The following is a 14,458-nucleotide window of genomic DNA, read 5'->3' on the forward strand; positions in this document are numbered from 1 at the left end:
TAGCCACACGTCAATCATCTACGCCCCTTCATAGGAACGCCTATTCCCCGCGGGAAGAAGAAAAGAAAATCAACGATTAAACGGTAAGTACAGCGGAAAAAAAAAAAAAAAAGCATACTGTAGCTGACGCAAGTATGCTGAATGGGATGGTAATTTTTTTTAGGGTAAACCTCCGCTTTAAGTCGTTAAAAAAAAAAAAACGTACCCATACAACCCCTTTAATAATGTAAGTTGCTAGAAGATTTCTAACCTTCACATAAATACATCATTTGTATTTTTATTGAAGTTAAGATGTAGTTTTAGAGAGGTATTGTATCTTTGTGCTCAGCCTCTTCTACTTTTAGGTCACTATACAATTTTTTAGCAAGTTACAATTACACCTTTGTTTATACATTCCATAGCATGTACTGTATACAGAACAGATTTAAAAATAATAATTCATAGTATACCTTGCTGTGAACTGATATGAAAGGTAAGTGTTTTTAGATATGATCACGCGACACTTCTTTGCAAACCATTGCATCACATTTTTCACGTATTGTAATACATGTGGGCAAGGCTTCTTTAGGTTGACAGCTTTAGCTTTAAATTAAATTCAAAGTGCATTGTCCATTACTGCAACTGAAGGCAGGGTGAGAACAAGGACTGCAATATAATCCTTATTTAAAAGGTAAGATGGGAAACAAGGTATTTTTTTTTGTGAGAAGTTTATCTGAGGTGCACAAGTCTAGGGAATAGCATCTGAAAGTTAGAGCTTTTAAATAAGTATAGTTAATAATTTGCTTTTTTTTTTTTATAAATTTGCATGTCAATGTAAATTTAGTGTAAGGGATTTGCCATTTCTTTTGATCTGCTGATAAATAAGTAGAGTAAATACAAAATTAACAATGTTACTTTGAACCTCTCTATCTCATGTCTGAACGGTTTTTATAAACTTTTTAACAACAGCAGCGGAAATAAACATGCTAGTTTATGACGGAAGGTAAAACAAATTCTAATGCCACGTACACACAACCTTTTTTTCGGGTTCTAAAAAATGACGTTTTTTTTATGTCATTAAAAACGATCGCGTGTGGGCTCCAGAGCATTTTTCAGGTTCTAAAAAATGGGCAAATTTTTTTTCGATCATGCTCTATTTTTTCACAACGTTTTTAACGTTGTCGTTTTTAAGGTTGTAAAAAATGGTCGTGTGTGGGCTATAACGACGTGAAAAATCTGCGCATTCTCAGAAGCAAGTTATGAGACAGAAGCGCACGTTCTGGTAAAACTAGCGTTCGTAATGGAGTAAGCACATTCATCACGCTGTAATAGACAGAAAAGCGTGAATCGTCTTTTACTAACACGAAATCAGCAAAAGGGTGGCGTCATCCGAATGGAACTTCCCCTTTATAGTGCCGTCGTACGTGTTGTACGTCACCGTACTTTACTAGAGCATTTTTTATTCACGATCGTGTGTAGGCAAGGCCGTTTTAATGATCGGGTTGAAAAAAACTTTATTTTTTCTAGACCCTAAAAAATTTCATTTTTTAGAACCCGAAAAACGGACGTGTGTACGCGGCATAACACCTGAACACAGTTTTGCAACTTTGACATGTGTTAGTAATACAGTTCATATCATTGCAACTACTAATGCCCTGTACACACGACCGGTTCATCTGATGAAAACGGACCGATGGATTTTTTTATCAGATATCCAATGAAGCTGACTTTTATCAGTCGTGCCTACACACCATCAGTCAAAAATCCGTTCCTACGACGGCACTATAAAGGGGAAGGTCAAATCCAACAGCGCCATCCTTTGGGCTGCTTTTGCTGATTTCATGTTACCACGTGTTAGTAAAAGTTTGGTGAGAGCCGATTCGCACTTTTCAGTCTTCCTGCTTTTCAGTCTGTTACAGCGTGAAGAATGTGATATCTCCATTACAAACGCTAGTTTTACCAGAACGAGCACTCCCGTCTCCTAATTCAGTCTGAGCATGCGTTGATTGTTAACCGATGGACTTACCCACAGACGATCATTTTTTTCTATCGTTTTTTTTAACCATACGAAAAATTTAAAACATACCGATCGTGTGTACAGGGCATTAGTGTATCCAGGTGAATTATACCTTGTTTTTTTTTTCAGGATAAATTGGACTTTCATTTGGTGGTAAATGATAATGGATATCTCGTAATTTGTTTTTAAATGATTATTATCAAAGGAAAACTGCCACAAAATTATAAAATGCAAATGGTCCCTACTACAGGTACAAAGAACAAATAATATACACATATGTGGTATCACCATGATCATCGGGAGCAGGAGAATTATGGGTTGTTTTTTGGCAGTAATGTATGCAAATAGCAAGAAATATACAGCTAAATTCATAATCATGAAAAAAAAAACTTTATGGAAAAAAAAAATAGCTGTATATTTCTTGCTATTTGCATTAGGCCTTTTCTCGGCAAGTAAGCTGCTGGGAGAGCTTTTTGCCCAGAAAACCGTGCGTGTGTATGGTTTCTCTTTGGGAAAACTTCTGGGAATCTCGACGAGAAAAATAGAGAACCTTTTCTCATCGGGATTCTCTGCAGTGTTTTCCTGCCGAGAAAACCGAGCGTGTACATCCTTACCTGGCCCCGATAAGCCTTCTCATGCTCGATGAGACTTTGACGCATGCGCGGTAGCTTACAAGGAATAGTGTAGGGTGTAGCAAGATGGCGAATGTGTACAGGGCTTTACTGCCAAAAAACAACCATAATAAATTTTCCTGCTCCCGATGATCATGGTGATACCACATATGCGTATATTATTTGTTCTTTGTACCTGTAGTAGGGTCCAGAAACAATAATGCCCATTTTTCTTTTTTCTTGTCTTACCTAAAACACATTGGGGTTAATTTACTATAGGCAAATAGACTCTGAACTTTGCAAAGTGTAGTCGCACTCTGCAAGAGCAGTTGCTCCAGAGCTTAGTAAATGAAGTAAAGCTTCACTTTGCAAAGAACACCCAATCACGTGCAAGAAAAAAAAAAGCATTTTTGCTTGCACATGATTGGATAATTGAAGTCAACAGAGCTTCTGCTCATTTACTAATCTCTGGAGCAACTGCTCTTGCAGAGTGAAACTGCACTTTGCAAAGTTCAGTGTCTATTTGCCTAGTAAATTAACCCCAATGACACTGACACAGTCTGACACTGATGTTATTTTGAATTTTTTTTTTTTTTAATTCTACCTAAAATACACTGACCCTGGCCTTTCACCCTTACCTTTTACTCTGATCATGAGCTTTGATCCTAACCTTGACCATAACCCTGACATTCAAACCCTGATCTAACAATGTTTTCTTTATTTTTTAATAATTTCTTTTTGTGCATACTTCTTTGTTTACATTTCTCCTCCTCTAGCAAGGAGAAAAAGATACACTGTATTTTTTTCTCAATTCAAGAGGAGAAAAAACACATGGGCGGGCTTTATAGTGAATCCTCACAGAGATCAGGTGCTCGAGAATCAGACCTCCCAGTTTCCGATCTTTAATACAGAACCCTGGACTCTCTGTATGAGGCCAGTCTCCAGTATTTGCTGAGAGTGTGCTGGCTCCCCTTATCCTTGGTGTGCCACCATAGGAAGCCTCTTCCTATAGGGACACATCTACAAGCTCAATCCCAAGCCTACGGCAGAGCCCTGGATGGAGATCAGGCTCCGGTAAGTATAAGGGGGGGGCTGGGGAGAAACTGCATACAGAAGGTTTTTTACCTTAAACACTTGTCGACAAGCCACTGTACTTATACTGCGGCAGGTCACCTCTCCTGTGCGAACCAACGTAACTGTACGTCGGTCCATGCATGTGAGATTGCGGGCAAGCGTGCCCAGGGGTCTAGCGGACTCAATGTCCGCCGGCCAGCCACAATTGCTGTATACAGAGGCAGAACGGGGAGCTGCCATTGTAAACAAGGCGGATCCCCGTTCTGACAGGGGACATCTCAGAGATCTGCTGTTCCCAGTGATCCGGAACAGCTGTCTCTGTCATGTCCCTGGCAGCCCATCCCCCCCTACAGTTAGAACACAATAAGGGAACACATTGAATCCCTTGATTGCCCTCTAGTGATAACCCCCTCCCTGCCAGTGTCATTTATACATTGATCAGTGTATTTGTATAGCACTGATCAATGTATTAATGTCACTGGTCCCCAAAAAGTGTCTTTTGGGGTTAGATTTGTCTGCCGCAATGTCGCAGATCGCTGCCATTACCAGTAAAAACAATAGAAAAAAATAAAGGGTCCCTAAATCTATCCCATAGTTTGTAGACACAATGGCCCAGATTCACAAAGGAGATACGACGGAGTATCTCAGATACTCCATCGTATCTCTCAGAGTATCTATGCGACTGATTCATAGAACCAGTTACGCATATATATCCCTAAGATCCGACAGGTGTAATTGTTTTACACTGTCGGATCTTAGGATGCAGTACCGCGGCCGCCGCTGGGGGCAGTTTGCATCGTAAACCAGCTTTGGGTATGCAAATTAGGAGTTACGGTTTTTCGCGTTCGCTACGTCGCCGCTAGTCTAGTTTCCCGTCGCAAAGTTAGTCGTCGTTTTGGGTGCCTTAACTTTAGACAGCAAACGTATTGCTGTCTAAAGTATGGCCGTCGTTTCCGCGTCGAAATTTAAAATTTCACGTCGTTTGCGTAACACGTCCGGGAATACGGAAGTACGCTACGCACGTCGCCGATCGCAAAAATGACGTCAGTTCGCGCAAAGCACGGAGGGAATTTCGAAACGGAGCATGCGCAGTAGGTCCGGCGCGGGAGCGCGCCTAATTTAAATGGTACCCGCCCATTCGATTTGGACCGCCTTGCGCCGGACGTATTTACGATACACCACTGCAAGTTTCCAGGTAAGTGCTTTGTGGATCGGGCACTAAAACTGAAAACTTGCGGCGGTGTAACGTAAACGGCTTACGTTACACGGGCGCAATTGTATCTGAATCTGGCCCAATAACTTTTGCGCAAACCAATCCACATGCACCTATTGCGATTTTTATTTATTTTTTTACCACAAAGATGTAGAAGAATGAATATTGGCATAAACTGATGAATAAATTTTTTTTGCATATGTATTGTAGCAGAAAGTAATTTTTTTTAAAATAGTCACTCTTTTTTTGTTTATAACGCAAAAAAATAAAAAGGTGATCAAATACCACCAAAAAAGAGCTCTATTTGTGGTAAAAAAAAAGGACATTGATTTTGTTTGGGTACAACGTCGTACAACCGCGCAGTTGTCAGTTAAAGCGACGTAGTGCCGTGGTTAATGCAGAGAACGCATTAAACCTTCTACATTTACAACCACTTTAAAGTAAAAAATGTTTGTATCACCCCTTCACCCTTAATAGACGCATACAGCCCAGCCTGGGAGTGAGCCCGCAGGTATGCAATAATTGTAAGTGTCTTTGTGGTGACAAACCGAGAAAAGAATGAGCTTTGAGTGCTGGCGGGGGACCCAAGAAGAGGAGGTTCAGGGGCGCTCTGTGCAATACCATTGCACAGAGCAGGTAAATATAACAAGTTTATTATTTAAAAAATATATATAATAAAGTAAGCGTTACATTCCTTTTAAATAGCAATTGCTGGCTGTCATTTTGGGGAGGGAGAACGGAAGAACATGGTGTACTACATGCAGGTTATCCCATTATCCCTCTGTAATGGAGGATGGTCAACCATGGTTCCCTTAAACACAGTGGAGCAGTGAGCTTAGCCACATAGGGAAAAGGAAATGTGTTACTTGCAGGATTACAAGGTGAAAATAATTAGAAGAAATCCCGGAAAAATACAATTATTTCATCCACACTATAAAATGACTGCAGCATAACTGCCCAATGCAGATCATAAAAATATTAAAGACACTAATCGCATATAGCAAGGTCCCTACAAAGGGGATATTTGTAAAGGGTGTTGCCGGCACATCAGATTTCTTGTAGGTTTTAAAAGATAAATCCTGACTAAGTGGGACTGGCTTACATATGGAGTATTATGTAAGGTCTAAGCAAACAACTATTTATGGCCTTCTAAATCCTTTGTGACAACTACACACCCGAATTCTTTGTGATCATTCATTCCCTATAACATGCAGAGTTGTCAAATTACAGCGATATTATCCATGTCAGACAACTACATTCATATACTGTAACTTCCATTAATAAAAAGTGATTGTAAACCTAATTGTATTTTTTTTTTTTTATAATAAACATGTTATACTTACCTGCTCTTGCAATGGTTTTGCACAGAGCAGCCTCAATCCTCCTCTTCTCGGTTCCCCTACCAATGCTCCTGGCTCCTTCTTTTCACTGTGTGCCAACATAGGAAGCTGCTTCCTACGGTGGCACACCTGCAGGCTTTATCCTGAGCTGCTCTGTCTGTGTCCATTTGTCGGCCATTTGATTGACAGCAGTAGGAGCTAAAGGCCTGTAAGGAAAGAGAGAGAGCAGAGAGAACCGTTGTTCTTGAGAACAGAGTTGGATCAAGAATGGGATCAGGTAAGTATAATGGGGGCTGGGGGGCTGTACACAGAAGGTTTTTTACCTTAACCACTTGACCACCGGGCCTATTTTGGCACTTCTCTCCTTCATGTAAAAATCTAAATTTTTTTGCTAGAAAATTAATCAGAACCCCCAACCATTATATATATTTTTTTAGCGGACACCCTAGGGAATAAAATGGCGGTCATTGCAACTTTTTTTCTCCCACTGTATTAGCGCAATAATTTTTCAAACGCCTTTTTTTGGGGGGAAAAAAAACGGTTTCATGAATTAAAAAATAACAAAACAGTAAAGTTAGCTAAATTTTTTGTATAATATGAAAGATGATGTTACGCCGAGTAAATAGATACCTAACATGTAACGCTTTAAAATTGCGCACACTCATGGAATGGTGCCAAACTTCGGTACTTAAAAACCTCCATAGGCGACGCTTTAAATTTTTTACAGGTTACTATTTTCGAGTTACAGAGGAGGTCTAGTGCTAAAATTGTTGCACATGCTCTAACCCACGTGACGATACCTCACATGTGGGGTTTAAATGGCGTTTACATATGTGGGCGGGACTTGCATGCATGTTTGCTTCTGCGCGCAAGATACCGGGGACAGGGGCATTTAATTTTTTTTTTTTTCATTTTAGTCTTATTTTACTTTTTTTTTTTTGATCACTTTTATTCCTATTATAAGGAATGTAAATATCCCTTGTAATAGGAAATAGTGTGACAGGTCCTCTTTATGGAGATATGTGGGGTCAATAAGACCCCACATCTCTCCTCCAGGCTTACAAGCATGAGATTGTGAAAAAAAATCACTGATCTCATGCCAACAGCCGCAATTGCGGCTTTGTTTACTTCCGGGTACCGGGCGTGACGTCATAACGTCACGACTGGGCCTCCGACAGTCATCTCTATGCCTCCCAGACAGCGCCGGCTGATTCACTCTCCGGGCCCCAGATGGCACGGGAGAGCCCGGAGAAGCACCGGATGGCGGCGGGAGGGGGGGACGTCCCCTCCCACTGCCTATAAGAACAATCAAGCGGCGGAACTGCCGCTTTGATCATTCTTATCGTGCAGAGAATCGGCGGCTGAAGACGGTGATATCTGAATGATGTCTGTAGCTACAGGCATCATTCAGATATCACCGTACAAAGTCGAGGACGTCATATGATGTCCTTGGTTGTTAAGTGGTTAAAGGGGTTGTAAAGGTACAAAAAAAAAATTTGTGCTCGACCCCTCCCCTGGAATACAGGAGAGTCAGGACGCCTACTAACACACAGCTTCTTTCTCTATCTGCAATGTAGAGAGAGTCCTGACTCTCCTGTATTCCAGGGGAGGGGTCGAGCACAACACTCCACACCAGGGAGAAAGCCTTGCATTACTGTGTGGAGTTACAGACAGAAGAACAGGAAGTGAGGATTTCTCAGAAGAAATAAGGACATTTAAAAGCAAAATGGAAGGATGAGGTAAGTGAAGGAGGACTCCACTAAGGTAAAGGAAGCTATTTATAAAAATAAAAATTTACCTTTACAACCCCTTTAATGCATAGAATGCATTTCCGTTTTTAGTGCTGTCCCCAATATTTGCCCTGGTGGTCATTTTAGAGCCGGTTCACACTGGGGCGACTCGTCAGGCGAATCAGCTGCCGGACAAGTCGCGTCCCATTCTATTTAATAGAATTGTTCTAATAGGAGCGATGTAAGTCGCTCCGACTTAGAAAAAGGTTCTTGTACGACTTTGGGGGCGACTTGCATTGACTTCTATACAGAAGTCATTTTGCAAGTCGCCTCTGAAGTCGTCTTCAGGACGCCTTGCCGAGTCGCCCCCAAAGTCGTGCCGCCCCAGTGTGAACTGGCTCTAAGTCATCTAGATCTGAATCTCCAATTTAAATAAAAAACATCCCTCCTTCCTTTCAAGTAGACAAACTGGGGCCACCTGTTAACAATTTGGAGATCATAATGTTCACATCATATTTAACCATTAAAAGGCACTGGCTAGCAGGATTGTGAATTGTATTGTACTGGCTACTATCACACTGCTGTGGGTGGGGGTGTTAGAGGTAAAGCGTTGCTAATTTTAGCAGCACTTTACCACTGTTGTACCGGCGCCTTTCAGCCGCTAGCGGGGTGCTTTTCGGCAGGGGCAGTGGAAGAGCGGTGTATACACTGCTCCCGCACTGCCCCAAAGATGCTGCTTGCAGGACTTTTTCTAACTGGGTGTGAAAGCACTCAGGCTCTCACACTGGGGCTACAGGGGAGGCGCTTTTCAGGCACTTTATAGGTGTTATTTTTAGCCCAAAAGCTAAATACTGTATGCATATACAAAAGGAGGACAAGTTATGTCCACTGTTTTAAATAAGTAGTTTCCTAATAAATCTTGTATAAATAAACTGTATTTAATGTGTATTATTACATGTTGTGAAAGTACTACTGTACAGGAAAATTGAAAGATCACTTATGTGATAATCTGTATATTAGTAAAAATAACCCTACTACAGGCATACCCCACTTTTAAGTACACAATGGGGTTTATTTACTAAAGCTGGAAAGCGCAAAGTCAGGCTCACTTCTGCATAAAAACCAATGAGCTTGTAGATTTTATTACCAGGCTTTATTGAACAAGCTGGGATTAGAAGCTCATTAGCTTCTATGCAAAAGGGAGCCTGATTTTGCGCTTTCCAGCTTTAGTAAATAAATCCCATTGTGTACTTAAAAATTGGGTATGACTGTATTGTTTCCGAATGGTTTGTCCAGTATCATAATGGTGAGTTTTCCTCATTGAGAATACGAGGAATAGAACGGATAACATTTTTTAAATGAAGGGGGCGATACATGTTTGCAGTTGCCAAAAGAAAAGTACCGTATATACTGACCCGAATATAAGCAGAGGCACCTAATTTTACCACAAAAAAAATGGGAAAACATATTGACTCGAGTATAAGCCTAGGGTGGGAAAATGCAGTAGCTACTGAGAAAACAATGTCCATCTGCAGCCTCACTGTGCCCATTTGCAATCTAATTGTGCCCAGTTGCAGTCTCACTGTGCCCATATGCAGTCTCTCACTGTGCCCATATGCAGTCTCACTGTGCCCATGGTTGCCGTCTCACTGTGCCCATGATTGCAGTCTCACACTGTGCCCATGGTTGCAGTCTCACACAGAGCGCATGGTTGCAGTCTCTCACTGTGCCCATATGCAGTCATACCCTTTCATTAGTAAAACAGCGTGTGTCTGCCGCTGTGTAATCCAGCCAAAACAAAACATATGCAGTCGTACCTTTTCATTAGTAAAACAGTGTGTGTCTCCCGCTGTGTAATCCAGATTCCAGTCTATTCGGCCGTCCTTTGTAAGAAAGCCCTGCCTCCTCCTCGTCTGTGATAGGCGGAACACTGATACAGTTTCCCAGCATCGTATCAGTGTTCCTCTATCACGGACGGACGAGGAGGAGTCGGGGCTTTTTTTACAAAGGACGGCCGAATAGACTGGAATCTCGTTTACACAGCGGCAGACACACGCTGTTTTACTAATGAAAAGGTACGGCTGCATATGGATTACACATAGGCAGACATGCTTTTAAACACATGTTTTACTGCTGACTCGAGTATAAGCCGAGGGGGTAGTTTTTCAGCCTAAAAAATGGGCTGAAAAACCCGGCTTATACTCGAGTATATACGGTATATTGGATATTTACTATCTCTACCAGGATCCCTCTTGGTTTAATCCATAATTAAATGATTACATCATTTTATTATTAAAAAGGTTTATGGGACTTTGATGCTTCTTGGTTTTACACAGCTACAGAATAAAATTGGAGATATAGAAAATCAGCAAAAATAAAAAAAGTAAAGAGTAAACCAAATGGTGAATTAGTGATGTCCTTTTTTACTCTCTTTTGTGTTATTCCATACTGTGGTTTAGGTGTAAATTTCCCACTTTCTATTAGCCATTTATTTGTGTATACAGTATTTTATTATCTTTGTGTATGTGGTATGTGATTATTGTATGCCTTGTGTTTCTTGTAGGCTTGTTGTTTTTTTTTTTTTTAAGTCAAATTGTTGTTCCCTATATGTGAAATTTTTAGTTTAGAGGAAGCAATAAAATTAGTTTAAGTTCTGAGGAGGATCTAATGTCATGTTTTTAAAATAGCACTTTGTAATAGTTTTATATATAGTTGAACACATGTGAAGATTATGATCTTTGCCATTTTTTCTTCTGGGAGGAAGAAGGGAGATTTGCTTTTAAAATGGAGATTTAGATTTGGTGATCACTCCACGAGTAATGCCCTGTACACACGATCGGTTTGTCTGATGAAAACGGACCGATGGACCGTTTTCATCGGACGAACCGATCTTGTGTGGGCCCCATCAGTTTTTTTCCCATCGGTGAAAAAAAATAGAACCGGTTTTAAAAATTCCGTATGGTTAAAAAACCGAGCATAAGAGCTATTTAGTGCAAAATGCATTTGAGATCTTTTTCTGCCTGTATGTACCCTGCTTTAATATAATACAAAAGTTAGCATCTAATTCTGGCTCATGTCATCATTAGTTGTTTAGTTGTACAGTAGCTAGCTGTGATTGTTATTTGGATTCCACTGCTTTATTTTTAATTAAGCTGGTCAGGTGAAACACATCAGCTATAACTGAGGCCGCATACACACGATCAGTCCAAACTGATGAAAACGGACTGAAGGACCGTTTCATCGGTCCAAACCAATCGTGTGTGGGCCCCATCGGTCAGTTATCCTTCGGTCAAAAAAAATGAGAACTTGCTTTAAAATTGAACCGATGGATGCCTAACCGATAGGTCAAAACCGATTGTTAGTATGCAAAAGCATCGGTCAAAAAGCTGCGCATGCTCAGAATCAAGTCGACGCATGCTTGGAAGCATTGAACTTCGTTTTTTTCAGCACGTCGTGTGTTTTACGTCACCGCGTTCTGACACGATTGGTGTGTAGGCACATCAGACCTGATGGTGAGCTTCATTGGTTAACCGATGAAAACGGTCCTTCATTATGTTTGTCAGATTCCATGGGAGATTGGCCTACTGGCACATAGTAGGATAAAGTTTAGCCAATGATTTATGGCGGCAGTCATTTGGCTTTACTCTGGTAGTGCTCGATGTGAGCTGGATGTTTTTTTTCGGTTTTTATTGTTAAATAGTTCACTATTGCAATTTTATTTCCCCTAGGTCACTTGATACTGGAGAACATTGGAAAACAGCATTCTTTGCTCACTGGGGATGTTAACGTTCCTCTTGGATTTCTAATAAAGAGAAGATTGAGACATTTTTCTACTTACATTAATTAGGAAGTCCTAAAAATTTGGTGAGTGTCAGTCTGAGAAGTGGGGGTCCCACCACATTGATTTGAAGCATTTTGATGGTATGGCTTGTATGATTTATTTTGAACTTATCATATCACAGAATTTGTATCACTGAATTGCACAGATGTTTTTCTTGGTTGTGTTGTATTTAATTATCAATAGTGTGGCCAATGTGTATTTATTTGTGTAGGAAAGGGTTATAACCCTTGTAAGTTTTCTTATGGCTGTCAGTGTACAGCCATATTTGTCTTGGTGACCATAGAAGTGATGACATTTTTTTAAAGTTACAATTGTGGCAAAACCAAATGGTGAGAGTAATGCCGCGTGCCGTGTAAATTAAGTTTTTTTTAATGTCATTAAAAACGACCGTGTGTAGGCTCCAGAGCATTTTTCATGATGTAAAAAATGGGCATTAAAAATTTAGAACATGCTCTAATTTTTCACGCCACTTTTAACATTGTCGTTTTTAACGTCGTAAAAAATGGTTGTGTGTAGGCTTTAACAACATGAAAAAAACGCACAAGCTCAGAAGCAAGTTATGAGACGGGAGCGCTCATCTGGTAAAACTAGCGTTCGTAATGGAGTAAGCACATTCATCACGCTGTAACAGACTGAAAAGCGCGAATCATCTTTTACTAACACGAAATCAGCAAAAGCAGCCCCAAGGGTGGCGCCATCCGAATGGAACTTCCCCTTTATAGTGCCGTTGTACATGTTGTACGTCACCACGCTTTTCTAGAGCATTTTTTTTCACGATCGTGTGTAGGCAAGGCCGTTTTAATGATCGGGTTGAAAAAAACTTTGTTTTTTCTAGACCATTAAAAATGTCATTTTTTACAACCCAAAAAACGGTCGTGTGTACGCGGCATAACTTTTCCAATGGGGACATCTGTACTATTTATAGCTATCCAAAGTAGGAATGTTTAGATTTTTGTAGAGATTTGCTCTCACATCCTGTTGTGTCTAAATAACAGGAAGTGAAGGCAAATATCCCCAGTGGGCAAATAATGAATCTTTACCTCCCCTAATCAAAATTATTAAAAAGGGTTGGTTTTAGATATACTTTAAAAATAAACCAAAGAACATAAAGTTCCACCAAAATAAAGCCCTTTAATGTGCTCTTAAAGAACTGAGATGAGTGTCATGTCAGAGACAGAATGATGTGGCTATATATCTCAGAATCTTCCAATCCTTGGAAACTGTTTTTTTTTTCAAATGTGTACACAATATAGCTGATGCATTTCAGGGTCCAGATCACATCCACAAAAACACACTGAACCATGCATTCATTTACAGTTGCAAGCATTAAGACCTGAATAAGGGTTCAAACCCCCGAAACATGGTGGTAATGTCATATACACGTTTTCAAATAAACATAAGATTTCTAACATTTGGACATTTTATAGACCTTTCTTTATGACACTCTTCACCCATGCTACAGCCATCATGCCTGTACAACTCTAGGGCCCCTCCATGAGTAGGGTAGCCATGGAGAACCCTACAAAGTCCAGAAGTAACTCACACATCCTCAACAAGAAAGTTACAGAAGTGGGTTTCCTCCCAAAGCATAGTAATGATGACACAGACAGAGGTTGAGAGGAAGTGTAATGTCTGTGTCATCCTTGGACTTTTCTCCCAGCATATAATGTGTGATTGGTCAAGCTGGAGAGCCAAGAAAAGCGTCTTCTAGTAAAATGAATACAAAGCTCATCTCCCCAGATTCTCTTATTCTTCTCCACTTGGGTTAGCTTTTGTTCAGTTAAGTATCTAATTTTTGTTTTTCTTCAGGTCCTGCAGACATGTATTTAACCGATCCAGTTACAGTTGTCCTCTCTGCCATCACTTGTGTTGTCCTGGCAATTTTTTGGTTCAGTGAGAAGAGAAAAGTTCATCCAAATTATCCTCCTGGACCACCACGCTTGCCTATTATTGGAAATATGCACATTATAAATATGAATAAACCTTATAAAACATTTCACGAGGTAAGATCTTGAACTGTTAAATGCTTAGTTAAAGTGTATGTAAATAGCGTTCTGCTTACCAATAATTTTTTTCAATGAAGAATACATTATTATTACGGAATAAAATATACTGCAGTGGGCAGAGACACAGGCTACTGTCGGAAAATCTCACTCATGGTCATGGAGTGTCTATGAATTATAAGAAAAGACAAGTTGATAGGTTATCATTCATTGGCAGAATTATGAGCATAGCAGGGACTGATTTTATGAGCTCCTTTTCTTTCCATTCATCCCTGGGCATTTTACAGTATATCAGAGAAAGTAACGGGACCGGCAGAGTGTCTCCTCCCATCTTCGCTCTCCAGAAATAACCACTGGCATTAATGATTTTGCTTTAGCGGAGTCTTCCTCCCACTGATCACCAATATAAGGGGCATTTTTCCCCCAGTGGACTGTTTGTTTAAGAGGGACCCTTTCCTCCTACTGAGCACCAATTTAAGATGTAAAGCCAGCCATAGATGTATTGAATCTTATCCGGTTCAACAGGGACTGGCCAAGATTTGAACCATCTATGGGCAGGGTGATTGTACCAAAGTTGATGCATTAACCACTTGACAACCGGGCCTATTTTGGCACTTTTCTCCTTCATGTAAAAATCACAATTTATTTGC

The 14,458-nt window shown here is 40.4% G+C and overlaps 2 protein-coding genes across 4 annotated transcripts in view; both read left to right on the forward strand.

Annotated features, from left to right (window-relative positions):
• The first annotated feature begins 564 nt into the window (after positions 1-564).
• LOC120936227 (cytochrome P450 2K1-like) overlaps positions 565-14,458 on the forward strand; it is a 51,581-nt gene continuing 37,687 nt past the window's right edge. Inside the window, exons 1-2 of one of the 3 annotated variants that reach the window (XM_040348425.1) lie at positions 565-670; positions 13,615-13,808. In XM_040348425.1, the coding sequence (XP_040204359.1) occupies positions 13,626-13,808 (183 nt within the window). In that variant the 5' untranslated portion in view covers positions 565-670; positions 13,615-13,625. Of the gene's footprint in view, positions 671-2,123; positions 2,150-11,737; positions 11,829-13,614; positions 13,809-14,458 lie in introns of those variants that run through there. The other 2 variants (XM_040348427.1, XM_040348426.1) reach the window with 2 other exon arrangements.
• Positions 11,807-14,458, forward strand: part of LOC120936226 (cytochrome P450 2K1-like) — a 139,604-nt gene continuing 136,952 nt past the window's right edge. Inside the window, exon 1 of the mRNA XM_040348423.1 lies at positions 11,807-11,885. The gene's annotated coding sequence lies outside the window, so the exon portion shown is untranslated. The remainder of the gene's footprint in view (positions 11,886-14,458) is intronic.

This window comes from Rana temporaria, chromosome 4, assembly GCF_905171775.1.
Source record: "Rana temporaria chromosome 4, aRanTem1.1, whole genome shotgun sequence".
In the NCBI taxonomy this organism is placed as follows: Eukaryota; Metazoa; Chordata; class Amphibia; order Anura; family Ranidae; genus Rana; species Rana temporaria.